The sequence below is a fragment of the Aquarana catesbeiana genome, linkage group LG07, assembly GCF_042186555.1.
Source record: "Aquarana catesbeiana isolate 2022-GZ linkage group LG07, ASM4218655v1, whole genome shotgun sequence".
Taxonomy (NCBI): Eukaryota; Metazoa; Chordata; class Amphibia; order Anura; family Ranidae; genus Aquarana; species Aquarana catesbeiana.
In genome coordinates this window covers 232,489,313-232,503,853 of record NC_133330.1, presented here as the reverse complement: position 1 = coordinate 232,503,853, position 14,541 = coordinate 232,489,313, and the positions used below count along the sequence as shown (strand labels likewise).

The window sequence follows — 14,541 nt, the reverse complement described above, 5'->3', positions numbered from 1 at the left end:
ACAGCAACGAGGAGGAGGGGGAGGAAAGCCCGGAGCCTGAAATGTCTGGATCCAGAAAGAGACGATTTAAGGCCTCAAATATGTCCTTTGGTGAGATGTTGGAGATGGTCGACATCCTGAAGAAGGCCGACTATGATAAGAAGTATGGACCTTACCCCAACCCCAATGTCAGAAAGGCCAAGATAATTGCGAAAGTGGTCAAGAGTCTGCACCGGAATTTCGGGGTACGTCGATCGAAAGATCAGCTCAGGAAGCGGTGGTCGGACCTCAAATTACTAGAACACGAGCAGTACAGAAAGATCCGGAGAGTGCTGCAAAAAAGTAAGTAGTTGTCCTGTGTTCCTAATCTTTATGTTTCTTACGTTCGTGCTGCTCCATGTGCTTTTCTTACAAGTGTACATTTTTAAATGGCAACTTTCATGTTCATGGGCACATTATTCGTTTGTATCAAACATTTTTCTTTCGGCCTATAAAACAGCATTGTTTAGGCCATATGCATTTGGCCACAATTTTTACGCCCTACTTGTCTGAAACTAATTTGGTTGAGTAGATGGCTTTGTTACTAGAATGAAATGCAAACTAGATTCTGTGTAAGGAGAGGACACTCAGCAGCTGTTTTCACATCTGGACACTGGAGCACTAGTGTGGGACACAAGAACACCATTTTTATTAGGGGGCCCACACAGGTGCTCCAGTGTATACTATAGGGGTGTCTCCATCCGTGAAGCTTGTACAAAACAGGTAAAGTATTGAAGCTTGACAAAGGACACTGAAAATGCTCCATTTTGGAACTTGGCCAAAATAGACAATTGTACCCCACTTCCAAGCAATGTTTCCTATTTATAGTTCTGCCATCAAATATCTGTGTGCTAAGTATACCATTTTTGTTTTACATAGGGGAGAAAAGACTCGGAGGACACCCCTCATCCGAGGAGACCACAGACCCCCCACCTCTGGAAGAACTGGAAATCCCCCCAACACAAGAAGAGCAGGAGGAAGAACACGTGGTGGAAATTGTCACCACAACAGGTGAGTGTCTGCGACCACAGGCTCAGGTAAGAGATGGATGCCGGCATATTTTTGATACCTTTTTTTTTTGGTTTCTCTCTTTTTAGGTGATAGTGATGTTGTGGATCCAGATCCTTTCACATTAGAAAGTGCCCAGATCCTGATCGGGGAGATCATGGGCTGTAATTTACAATTGGAAAACCTCAAGAAAAACATCAATGATGTTATTAAAAAAAAATAAAAACATCATTGATGTTTTGGGGCGAGTTTAAAACCCCTCCAAATCCCTTTGTTTTTTGGTGTGCTACAATGTTCTAAATGGTTTAGCGATTTTTCAAAAAGCCAAATTTGGAGGATGCACACAGTGTGCCAACATGTGCTATCTGCCATCATGAAAGATCAATGGACGCGTTTTGGGGGTGCAACCCCTTCCTCAATAATAAAGTAGCTGAGAGGAAGGGGTTGCTCCCCAAAACACGTCCTTTGATCCCACGTGATGGCAGCTAGCACGTTGACATTTCGAAATTTGAGTGCATCTTCCAAATTTGGCTTTTCCTGGGGTGACTTCACCCCATCTGAACGCAATATCAAACACAGTTCCTAAATACTCATGTCTGATATTGCCTTCAAATTCTAGCAAGTGTGACCTTTGTAAGTTCAAGATTTGTGTCTTTCTTGTTGGTTTTACACATGCCTGTTTTAGCTTAAATGGACCTTTCTATTTTTTATAATGCTACCCCAAAAATTGTTATACAACAAACATGTTGGTTTGTTTTAAAAAACCTTTTCTAAATGCACATGTGATTGTGCAGGTATTAAAAAGATTGTTCATCAAGAATGTGTGGATTATTGTCTCAACGCTACAACACTTTTGTGGGGCTCTAATTGCTGCTTTCTGTGAAAATGGTGGTTATTTCCTAAGGGCAAATCCTCTTTGCACTACAAGTGCAGTTTCAGTGCAGTTTCAAGTGCAGTTTCAAGTGCACTTGTAGTGCAAAGTGTCTTTGCCTTTAGTAAATAACACCCAACAGTGCTTTGTATAAGGTTACACAATCACGCCATTTTCGGGACTCACCACATTTCTGTCAGAGTCATCTAAAACAAACACAAGCAGTAAATGTCAACAAAGATTTTCGTTTTTTTGGTTTTTTATTTGATAAAGGCTTCACAAATTTGCTGGCATATTGATGGCCCCCCTACCCGCAAAGAACTCCAGGTATCGTAACCGGACATCACGGCACTCAGGGAGGGCAAGCCAGGACGGCCACTCTCAAGCGCCGTCAATGTTGTTTCATGTATAATTCCGGCCTCAGGCCCAACTGAGCCAGCATAGTTGGCCGAATGTTGGCGTAAAAAGTTATGGAGAATACATCATGCCAGGATTATATGATTAAGTTTATACTCCGCCATATGGATGGGTGTCAGAAATAGGCGGAAATGGCTGGCCAGGATTCCAAATGTGTTCTCCACCACTCTTCTGGCTCTGGCCAGCTGGTAATTAAAAACCCTCTGTTCCGGGGTGAGGGTCCTCATAGGGAATGGCCGCATAAGATGGTCCGACAGCGCAAACGTTTCATCAGCAACGAAGATGAATGGGAGCCCTTCCACATTGTCCTCTGGAGGTGGCAAGTCCAAGCTGCCATTCTGGAGACGCCTGTAAAACTCCGTCTGGGCGATGACTCCACCATCGGACATCCGGCCATTCTTCCCCACGTCCACATACAAGAAGTCGTAATTAGCCGACACCACCGCCAACATCACAATACTATTGAACCCCTTATAGTTGAAATAGTACGACCCCGAGTTGGGTGGTGGGACGATGTGGACGTGTTTCCCATCAATTGCCCCTCCGCAGTTAGGAAAGTCCCACCGCTGGGCAAAGTGGGAGGCCACAGTCTGCCATTCCTGTGGCATGGAAGGAAACTGTTGAGGAAAACAAAAATAAATTTGTATTTTTGCACATAAACATGGCAAGCAGATTAGACACAAACATTCTTGGACAACCTCCAGATAGCATTTATTAAGGGGAATTTAACAACACCAAAGTATACGGTACACCTATCATATTCCCCCTCCCTCCCCTCTCATGGGCCATTTCTAACATTATAGGGGGGGGAATCTTGAACAGGTAACCCTCTCCACTTCATTGAGAGATGAATGCCTAAATACGGGGTATTACTTGGAACAGCCCCTCCTTAGTTACACTATTGGCAGCCCACTCGACAGGTAAGAAGTGTCATAATACAAAGATATAAATACACATTGTACACATTTTAGCACATTTGGACATTCTGCTATTACCTGTCAAGATAATAATAGGATACAAAAACTTTAAACAGTACCATTTGAAAGTATACAGGCAGGCCCTGGAACTACATGCTTTGGGGAATTCATCCATACATCTGAGCACAAAAGAGATGGGTATAGTGTGTATGGGTTTGGCAAAGTCAACAGATAGATGATTGAAGATAGATAGAGAATTGGGATCAGCTGACTTAGCAGTTGGGGGGAGGGAGGGTTACTAAAAATGATTTGTGGACACCACAAAAAAAAGCCTCTGGCACTCTGCCTGAATTTAAAGCACAAATCACATTTCTAAACATTTTAGGGGTTGTTTGGGGTAAAGCACTACTATGGAGCTGACAAAATACATTGTTAAGTGACTACATGAGGTGAATATAGGGGCAGGAGAGCATGCTGGGGAGGTTATTGAAGGCAAATATGTATGAAGGACTAAAAAAATAATTACATAAAAATCCAGCATGCATGAGGACAAAGGGGACATTCACAGCATATTACAATCATGGTAATTAGGGAATGAGGAAAGAAATACAATATATTAGCAAACATTCAATACAATAAAATGTGATATTAAAGGATACAAATCTTACCTTCATATACTCCTTCTGCAGGACCTGGATGATGGCAGAACAGGTCTCTGGGATAATGATCCCCAGAGCCTGGGGGGAGAAGCCTATCGAGAACTTCAAGTCCTGCAGACTTCTCCCTGTCGCCAAGTACCGCAGGGTAGCGACGAGCCTCTGCTCCGGAGTGATGGCTTGCCTCATGCAGGTATCCTGCCTGCTGATATAGGGGGTCAGCAAAGCCAGCAGACGGTGAAATACGGGGTCCGTCATCCGGAGAAAGTTCCTGAAATCATCAGGATTATTCTCACGGATCTCACGGAGCAAAGGCATATGAGAGAACTGGTCACGCTGAAGCAACCAATTCTTGGTCCATGAACTCCTCCCCACCCTGTTCATGGACTGGACTTGTGTCAAGGTCAGGACCCCAACACCAAGCCCCCGCACAGCACGAACTCTACGAGGAGTACGCATACGCAACATGGCTAGAAAACGGTCGGCTGCTCAGAACGAAGTAACAGAACGCACTGAAGAACAGCAAGGCCTGTGAAGAGCGACCTGAAAAACAGTAACGAACGAACAAGAACACAATGACTATAAGTCACGCGGAACTTGCTTGCACGCACTGAAGAGCAGATACAAACCTACAAGCACAAACTGAACCGCAGAAAATGATCTGAAAGCCACGAGTCTGAAAAAGCGCAAATCGTCTCTCACCAAACTTTTACTAACACAAGATTAGCAAAAGGAGCCCAAAGGGTGCCGCGCTTGGTTCTGAACTGGCCTTTTCTAGTCTCGTCGGACGTGGTTGACGTCACCACGTTGTTGGCGATCGGAAATTCCGACAACTTTGTGCGACCGTGTGTACACAAAACAAGTTTGAACCACCATCTGTCTGAAAAAATCCTAGGATTTTGTTGTCGGAATGTCCGAACAAAGTCCGACCGTGTGTACGGGGCATTAGTGTTTATCTAAACTCTTCCACTACTACATCTGTAAAGATGTAAAGAAAGCCTGCCAAAAAAATAATGCAGCCAGCCAGCCCCCACATCTAAAGATTGGTAAACTGCAATATAATAAAGGTTTGCTTTTTGGTTTTACCATGCTCCCTGTTTGTAATATTTAATCAGTATAAAACCAAAAGAAAAGACAGCTCTTCTTACAAAATACACAGCCAGCAAAATAAAAAAAAGAAACTGTGGAGAGTGGTATGGGGTGCTGAGCCCTTTATTTTAGCATATATTTTTAAATTGAGTGTCATATGCAGTAGAGGAGTAAATACCCTTTGGGCAGACCTCAGAGGGTGACAGCCAGGCAGTTAAACTGGCATTTTAAGAAAACCTTTTTTTTTTACCTTTTACATAGCGTGAAAGGTACAAAAAAGGTTTTCTTAAAGCACTGGTTACCACAAATTCCCAGATTCATTAACCCAGTGCATGTTTCTATCTATAGTATTCCTCAAGCCCCAATGAAGGGATGAAAGGAAAACTTTTGAGTCCTCGAATCACATTGGCCTACTGTAATTACTGTTTACTGATTACTATAATAGATTTCAAACAAAAAAACAAAACAAAGAAAAAAAACCTTCTGGACTTCACACAAATTGTCTGTCATTTTCTATTTGCACCTTCAGCAATAAGAAACTGACATATTTTTTTCCGATATTGAATGCACACATTAAACAATAATACAAATGATTTTTTAAAAAGTAAGAAACGTCCGTCTATGCATTTTAATCAGCACAAATTTTCTGTAAGTCAGGAAATGCAATGTGTTTTATAATGACTTTTTTATAGAGTTATATATCATTTCGCTACTGGCTGAAAATTTCACAGCACATATTAGATTTAAAAAAAAACATTTTTTTTTCTATTTGTACATGGCACTATTTCTGTTAATAAAAACGAGAAGCACCAAAACAGTACTGGAACTGTTTTTATTGGCACCACTCTGATGTTTGGATGATTTTCATGGTAACATAATTCTTGGCACCTACTAGCACATACACAGAGTGTGCTAAAAGTCAAGTGGCTTATACAATGAAATGCAATTACCCAATTCATTACTGTTGCCTAGTAATACATTAGTATTTCCTTCTCTCTAAGATTTCTCTCTTTCTGCTTACATTTTCCATTCCCCTCTTTGTGCTATTCAGCAAACATAAAGATTTTCTTTTCTTTCTTTCCAGTTTAAGCTGCACATTGTATTGTTCTTATCTCTCCATAACCCCTCAGTGCTCCCTGGACCATTAATAAATTACCATCTCTTCTTATCCTTTCTACATGGACTTCTATGTCTAGTTTTCATTGGACTTTTTTTCTTGCTGCTCGCAGCAGAAACCTTATCGGGATCTATTAATCATCTATATGTTAATCCAATTACAGTAAATAAATTGGTAAGCTGTTCTTTTCAGATTGATGGGTTAGAATTGTGTTTTAAGTTACAGATAGTATTAAAGTAAACCAGCGGTGTGTGAAGTCCATTTTAAAGAAAAATATTCACTAATGGTTCACTATTTACTTGCATATGGATAATATATTATATCACCCAAGGCAGGACCTACGTTTGTGGTGTAAGCAAGATTATTAGCGTTAGAGCTTTTTGATTATTTATCTTCTCTTTGAAGTGGTTATAAACCCTTACAACACACTTTTTGCTACAGGTAAGCCCATAATAAGGTTTACCTGAACGGTTTAGGAGATATCCCCTGTATTTGCATTTGCCGGCGTCATTGGCACATGCGCACTGAAGCAATAGCATGTGCCGTTGCTTCAGTGAGTGTGCCGTTACCGGCAGCTCCCGCACACATGCGTGGGAGCGACGTCATCACGTCTCCGGCCAATCGCAGCGCCGGAGCCCACGATACCTGGAAGTAACTCCGGGAGCGATGTTGGCCACTGGAGCGGTGTACGAGGATGGCTGCAGGGGCTTCGATCTCAGGTAAGTAATTCATAATGAGCTAGTATGCCATACATACTAGCTCATTATGTCTTCGTCTTGCAGTTTTTGTTTTTTTTTTGTCTTAGGGTTTACAACCACTTAACTTAAATTAAAAATAATCAGTATAAATGAATGCATATAAGGGAAAAATAGGATTTTTATAACAGCTTACCTGTAAAATCCTTTTCTTGGAGTACATCACGGGACACAGAGCCATAGTAGTTACTGTGTGGTTATAGGCCACCTTCAGGTGATGGACACTGGCACACCCTAAGACAGGAAGTCAACTCCCTATATAACCCCTCCCACTACTGGGAGTACCTCAGTTTTTGTAGCAAAGCAATATACGTGTATTAAAAGAGGGGAGGGACCTCTGTGTCCTGTGATGTACTCCAAGAAAAGGATTTTACAGGTAAGCTGTTATAAAAATCCTATTTTCTTTCTCATACATCACGGGACACAGAGCCATAGTAGTTACTATGTGGGATGCCCCAGAGCAATGCCAACTCAGGGGAGGGAGACACAACAAAAGTAGGGCACCATGAGACTAGAGCACTTATACTGCTGCCTGCAGCACACTACGCCCAAAGGCAATATCCTCATGCATTTTTACATCCACCTGATAAAACCGGGTAAATGTATGGACTGAAGACCAAGTTGCGGCCTTACAGAGTTGAGCCATGGAAGCTTGGGGATGCACTGCCCACAAAGCACTAACAGCCCTAGTGGAGTGCGCTTTGATTTAAGAGGGAGGAATCCTCCTCTTTAAACCATAAGCTTAAACAATTACTTGCCAAATTCATTTAGAAACAGTAGATTTCGATGCCGCCTGTCCTTTTCTAGGACCTTCAGGCAACACAAACAAAACATCCATTTTTTGGATCCAAGCAGTTGCCTTCAAGTAGGCTTTGACTGCTCTCACCAGATCAAGAGAATGTAGTGACTTCTCTTCCGTAGAACAGGGTTCTGGAAAAAATGAACAATATCCTGGTTTAGATGAAAACCTGACACTACCTTCGGTAAAAAGTTAGGATGAGGACGCAATACCACCTTTTCCTTGTGAATAATTAAATATGGCTCTTTACAAGAAAGAGCAGCCAACTCTGATACCCTTCTTGCAGAAGATATGGCTACCAGAAAAATTAGTTTAGTTGTCAAAAGGACCAAGGTAATATGCCGTATCGGCTCAAAAGGCTGTTTCTGCAATGCTGACAGAACTAAATTCAAGTCCCAAGGGTTCAGGGGTGACCTAACCGGAGGATTAAGCCATGTTACCCCTGAATAAAGCTACGAACCAAAGAATGTGAAGCAAGTGGTTGTTGGAATAATACTGATAAGGCTGAGACCTGGCCTTTGATAGTACTCAAGGCCAGCTTCATTTCTAGCCCCATCTGCAGAAAGTCAAGGATTCTACCTATGTAATACTTCCTGGGGTGCCAAACCTTGGATTCACACCAGGAGAAATATGCCTTCCAGACTCTATAATATATGATTCTGGAGGCTGGCTTCCTTGCATTAATCAAGGTAGATACCACTGAACCTGATAGCCCACGCTTCTTCAGAATATGGGTCTCAATAGCCAAACCATTAAATTTAGCGTTTGTAAGGTAGGATGGAATACCGGACCCTGTGAGAGAAGGTCTGGACGTAGTGGTAGGGTCCATGGGTCCCCTACCACCATCCTTATGATCTCTGCATACCAGGATCTTCTGGGCCACGCTGGGGCCACACGAATCACAGACTTCCCTTCCTGCTTGATCCTGCGAAGAAGTCATGGAAGCAGCAGAATAGGAGGGAATGCATAAATCAGTGAGAACTAATTCCACGGGAACACCAAGGCATCTGTTCCGCAGGCTAGCGGATCCCTTGTTCTTGACACAAAGTTGTCGATCTTTTTGTTGAACCTGGATGCAAACAGATCTACGTCTGGTATCCCCCATCTTTTTCATATTGTCAGGAAGACATTGGGGTGAAAGAACCATTCTCCCGGGAACAACTACTGGTGACTCAAATAATCCACCTGCCAATTTTCTATTCCTGGAATGAAGACTGCCCATTGGCAAGGTACATTGTTTTCTGCCCAAGTTAGTATATGATTCACCTCTCTCATGACTTCTTGTGCCCCCTTGGTGACTGATATAGCCTACTGCTGTAGTATTGTCAGATTGGATCCTGACAGGACAATTCCTTAACCTGAATGTCTAGGCTCTCAGGGCTAAGCGTGCTGCCCGAATCTCTAGAACGTTGATGGGCAAGGTCATTTCTGATCTGGACCATATCCCTTGGACAGTCACCTCTTCCAGGACTGCTCCCCAACCTGAAAGGCTTACATCTGTTGTTACCACCTTCCAGGTAACTGGTAGGAAGGATTTTCCCTTCTGCAGATTCTTGGTTATCAACCATCAACTGAGGCTCTGCGCACCCTCGGAGACAGGAACATTGGGAAATCTAGAGCTTGGACCTTCTTGTTCCAAGCCGATAGGATACTGTTTTGCAGCAGTCTCGAATGAAACTGAGCATAAGGAATGGCCTGGAATGAAGCCACCATCTTTCCCAACAACCTCATGAAAGTCGAATAAAAGGATTGTTCCTTGCCTTGACCACCTGAATCAGTTCCTTTATGGCAGGAATACGTTTTTCTGGGCTGTATCTATGATCAGACCCAAGTATTCTAATCTCCTTGATGGTTTTATGAAGACTTCTCTAGGTTGAGAATCCAACCTAGGTTATCCAGGTAGTTGACTGTGGTGACCATACTTTGGTCTAAGCGGGCTACCGACTGATCTATTAAGAGCAGATCATCTAGGTAAGCTATATTTGTTATACCTTGGGCTCTTAATCTGGCTAGAGGAGGGGCTAGGGCCTTTGTAACACTTGACGTGCAGCAGCTAGACCGAAAGGCAGAGCTACAAAATGAAAATGAAGATTTTCTACCTCGAAACGTGGATATTTCTGGTGAGTGGGAAAAATAGGCACATGGAGGTATGCATCCTCGATTGACGCCAGAAGTTCTCCACTTTGTAGGATGGAGACTACTGATCGGATTGACACCATGCAAAAACTTTTATTCATAGAGGATATAGCAGCGTCAATTGCTGGTATTTCCCATTTTTTAAAACTTTTCCTCCATAGGATAAAGTGTTGAAAACTTTTTAGGAGGAAAAAAAATGCTTATCTGGGTGATCCCACTCAGATTACATAAGTTTTTTCAGCAACGAATGGACAGGAAAGGCATGCACAGCTTGGGGAGGCTTTAGCGAACCCAAACAAGAAGTGGGCTTATCAACCGACTCAGTTAAGGGTAGCATAAATGTGGAGCGGATCAAGTCAGTAAGAGATTGTACCAACAATCTTTCAGATTGTGAAGCTGATCCCTCCGCATCTGACCCCCAGAACAGGAGTCATCAGCCTCTTCACTGTCCCCTGAGAGAAATTCGTCTTTTCCCGCCCCCAGTTCCTCAGTTTGAGGGTCCTGGGTAATGGATGGGGACTTGTCGCGCTTTGTCCCATTCTGGGATGCGATTAAAGCCGCTAACCTTTGCTCCAATCCTAATATGGTTGAGGAAAGTACCTCTTCAGTAACATAGACAGGGGCTGCAGTGTTGGAAACAGTTGCAACACTTGACGGCCCTGATGCCTCACCAGCCACCTCAGATCTCTCAGGAGAGGATGCCATTGTAGAGATGAGTTTAGGCTTTTTTGAGCTTGAAGGAGTCCCTCTTGAGCCCTTTTTTTGGGGTGTTTCTACCTCCTTCTGACCATAGCAATATGCAAAAATGTAGAGGTACGACCAGAAGAAATTGCATCCACTGCTTGAGCAAATAGTCCAGCAACTTCCGCTGCTATTGGTGCTCAGTCTGATGCTTCATTAAATGTGCCAAGGGAATGCCTGTGTCACCACTTACATGACCCTTTTGCTCTTGTGTCCCTCCGACAGCTGCAGCTAGCAAAATTAAAGCTGATATTTACCTTTCATAAGCCCCTGCTTCAACTTCCCTCTAGCACCCACTTTTTTTTAAAAAGCACTGGAAAGTTCCCTTTAATCAAGCTGTCTTGTAAATGGTCTGTTAATGTCATGGGTCCAGCAGTAGTGGTGGGCAGTCCAAATGTTTACTTTAAAAATGATTTGTGTGATTGTCCTGTACTGCAGTACCCTAATCCCAGGCTGTGTTGACGCACCCCAAGGGACCATGACATAAGGTCTTCGCTGATAGCGGGTTGAATTATCCAGAAGAGGATCAGCCCCTAGGAGAGTACTTTCCATGAGGCGCAGCATAGGATCAAAGGTGAGTATTGCAGCAAAAGCAGCTTTTTCTAAATGTTGCTATATGCTGGGTAATTTAATATGTTTTTAAACCTCCTTTTTAAACATATATGGCAGTAATGTTAAGTTTGTCTTTACTAACATTTAAATATATTTTTTTAATTATTACTTACTAAATAAATTACTCAGCATGGCAAGGATTGCCTGAATGTATTTGTGAGTCCTTGCTTAAAAAAGTGCATTGGTTCATTCTTTTATTTACATTTGCCTTTGGTGTAATATCACACAGATACCTTTAAGAAAATAAAGAAAATACTTTATAAAACGCACACTTACCGTAGTCATATGGAATAGAAATGTCCCATCCTTGACACACAAATTCTTCTTTAGCACATCTGAGAAGCACACAAAACATACAATCAACATTCATTAACATACATTTTTTGGGTGTTATACATTTAAGATACTATAAAGGAAAGAGGATAAAAAGCAAGAATTATAGAGCTGGGAGAATTCAGTGCCCCACCTGATTACAGGTCTCATTCTTTTTCTTGCTTTTCTGTTGTACATTCAAACATCATAGTTACATAGCTACATAGTAGGCATCTTCTACTTTGTTATTTTATAAGTGCTGTATTTTGATCAAATCTGATCCATATACTGTATGCCAGAGATTTATGTCTTTCAGTTGGTTCCTATATCTCTCTTACAGTTGTCGCTCACTTCTCTGTATACGCTTCAGAATTTTGTTCTACTGTGATCTATTTTGATATACTAAACCAAAATTGTAACGATATTGTGTATTTTTGTATGACTATAAAAAAATGCAAGAATTAGGATTCAATGAAAATGATATGTGACAACATATTTTCAGAAACAGAAAGAATTATAAATGTATTTTCTTTGTCCACATTTGGAGATGTGGAAGTTAATAATTTCAATATCAGAATTGTGAATGTCTCTGGAAACAGATGAACATTCTATTAAGATGAAGTAAAGCTGTGAATAGTTTAATGCCGTACATACAGTGCCTTGAAAAAGTATGCATACCCCTTGAAATTATCCACGATTTGTCATGGTACAACCAAAAACGTAAATGTATTTTATTGGGATTTTATATGATAGACCAACACAAAGTGGCACATAATTGTGAAGTGGAAGGAAAATGATAAATGTTTTTCAAAATATTTTACAAATAAATATGTAAAAAGTGTGGTGTGCATCTGTATTCAGCCCCCCTGAGTCAATACTTTGTAGAGCCAACTTTCTCTGCAATTACAGCTGCAAGTCTTTTTGGGGATCTCTGTCAGCTTTGTACATCTAGGTAAGTGAAATTTTTTCCCATTCTTCTTTGCAAAATAGCTCAATCTCTGTCAGATTGGATGGAGAGCTTTCCGCCACACATAACCTTTTGTTTTGAGGCCAAAAAGTTCAATTTTGGGCTCATCTGACCAGAGCACCTTCTTCCACATGTTTGCTGTGTCCCCCACATGGCTTCTCGCAAACGGAACTTCTTATGGCTTTCTTTCAACAATGGCTTTCTTCTTGCCACTCTTCCTTAAAGGCCAGATTTGTGGAGTGTACGACTAATAGTTGTCCTGTGGACAGAATCTCCGACCTGAGCTGCTTCTCTGATTAATGCTTTCTTTGCCCGGCCTGGCAGTTTAGGTGGACAGCCATATCTTGGTAGGTTTGCAGTTGTGCCACACTCTTTCCATTTTCGTTTGATGGATTGAACAGTGCTCCATGAGATGTTCAAAGCTTGGGATATTTTTTTGTACTCTAACTCTGCTTTAGACTTCTCTAGAATTTTATCCCTGACCAGTCTGGTGTGTTCCTTGGCCTTCATAATGTTGTTAGTTCACTAAGGTTCTCTAACAAACCTCTAAGGGCTTCAGAACAGAACAGCTGCATTTATACTGAGATTAAATTACACACAGGTACTAATTAGATGACTTATGAAGGCAATTGGTTCCACTAGATTTTAGTTAGGGGTATTGGAGGAAAGGGGGCTGAATACAAATGCATGCCACACTTTTCACATATTTGTAAAAAATTTAGAAAACCATTTATCATTACTGGCATTGTAACAAGGACTCAAAACAATGGGTGGGTATGGAAATTGAGGACTCCTCTATCCCCTTGCTCTCATCCCCGTGGCTCTTGTCCCCACTTCCGGAGGACCAGAAAACACACCCGCTGATAGGAGCTACCCTCCTGGTAGCGAGGAAAATATTCTGTACTACGGACATATCACCGTTACCCTCCCCCCTGACACCTATCATAGGTAACCCGGATTTTACTCCAGGACTTACAAGTTGTAGATTGAGACAACTAATTACCCATGAGAAACAGTCTCTGGGTGAGGTTTGGCCCCAGGGAGAGCTGCCATCTCCTTCCACCATTTCGAGACTCACTGAACCTCCATTAGACAGTCTTAGCATCATCCAGCTTAGACACTTTCTGCAGACTCTTCAGAAGGCTCCCTATGTCCCTCGAGGTCACACTCCTCTGGAATCCCTCTGTAAATCTGGGGAATCAATGAGACACACACTCTCATTTTTATATAGCCTCCTCACTATTCAGGGGGAGGACACGACTCCAGAGTTCCTATTGAAGTGGGAAAGAGACCTGGAGACTCAGTTTACCACACAACAAAGGGAGAAGGTCTTGGTTTTGGCACACAAGTCCTCGATTGCGAGCCATTATCAAGAATCGGGTTACAAAATCCTGACCAGCTGGTATAGAGTCCCATATATGTTGCACAAAATGAATCCTGCGCTGTCGGATAGATGTTGGAGGTGTGGCACGGAAGTGGGAAGTATGTTGCATGTCTTTTGGTCGTGTCCGGTCCTGAGACCCTTTTGGGAGAAGGTGACTTCGACTATTCAAAGTTTGACCTCGGTCGAACTTAAAGATAACCCAGCTGCATGCCTTCTACACCTAACCACTAGACCTACCCGTAAATACAAAAAAACTCTGACGATGCAACTCCTGAATGCAGCGAGAGCTTGCATCCCCGCGTTATGGCGGGATCCCCTCCCACCTTCCGGGGTCCTGTGGTATTCGAAAGTAAACTGTATCCTATGTATGGAGGAACTGACTGCAACCCTACAAAACAAGGAGGAACAATTTAATGACAAGTGGAGACCCTGGAGATATTTTGTTGGTACTAACACATATCTACAGGAGTTGGCCCAAGCACAAACCCAGCCTACCTGAGATGGCAACCCCGTAGATATTATTAAAACAGGCACCTGTACACACCCCTCTGGGGTCTGGCATTTAGGTCTGATGGGGGGGGCGGTGTCGCAGCCATGCCCTTCCAACCCTCTTCTGCTTTGCTCCCTTCTCCCCCTCCTCCCTAAGCCCCTCTGGTTTTTCCCTCCCCCTGCTTTCCCTCCTATTCTTCATTCTACCCTCCTCTTTCTGTTCTTTTGTAATGATAAGCTCACCAGGTAGCCG

At 42.5% G+C, this 14,541-nt stretch overlaps 1 protein-coding gene across 4 annotated transcripts in view; it reads right to left on the bottom strand.

Annotated features, from left to right (window-relative positions):
- LOC141103471 (uncharacterized) overlaps positions 1 to 14,541 on the bottom strand; it is a 277,006-nt gene that overhangs the window by 146,846 nt on the left and 115,619 nt on the right. For all 4 annotated transcript variants that reach the window (XM_073593098.1, XM_073593101.1, XM_073593100.1 and 1 more), the window contains exon 2: positions 11,413 to 11,471. In XM_073593098.1, coding sequence (XP_073449199.1) covers positions 11,413 to 11,471 — 59 coding nt within the window. The remainder of the gene's footprint in view (positions 1 to 11,412; positions 11,472 to 14,541) is intronic.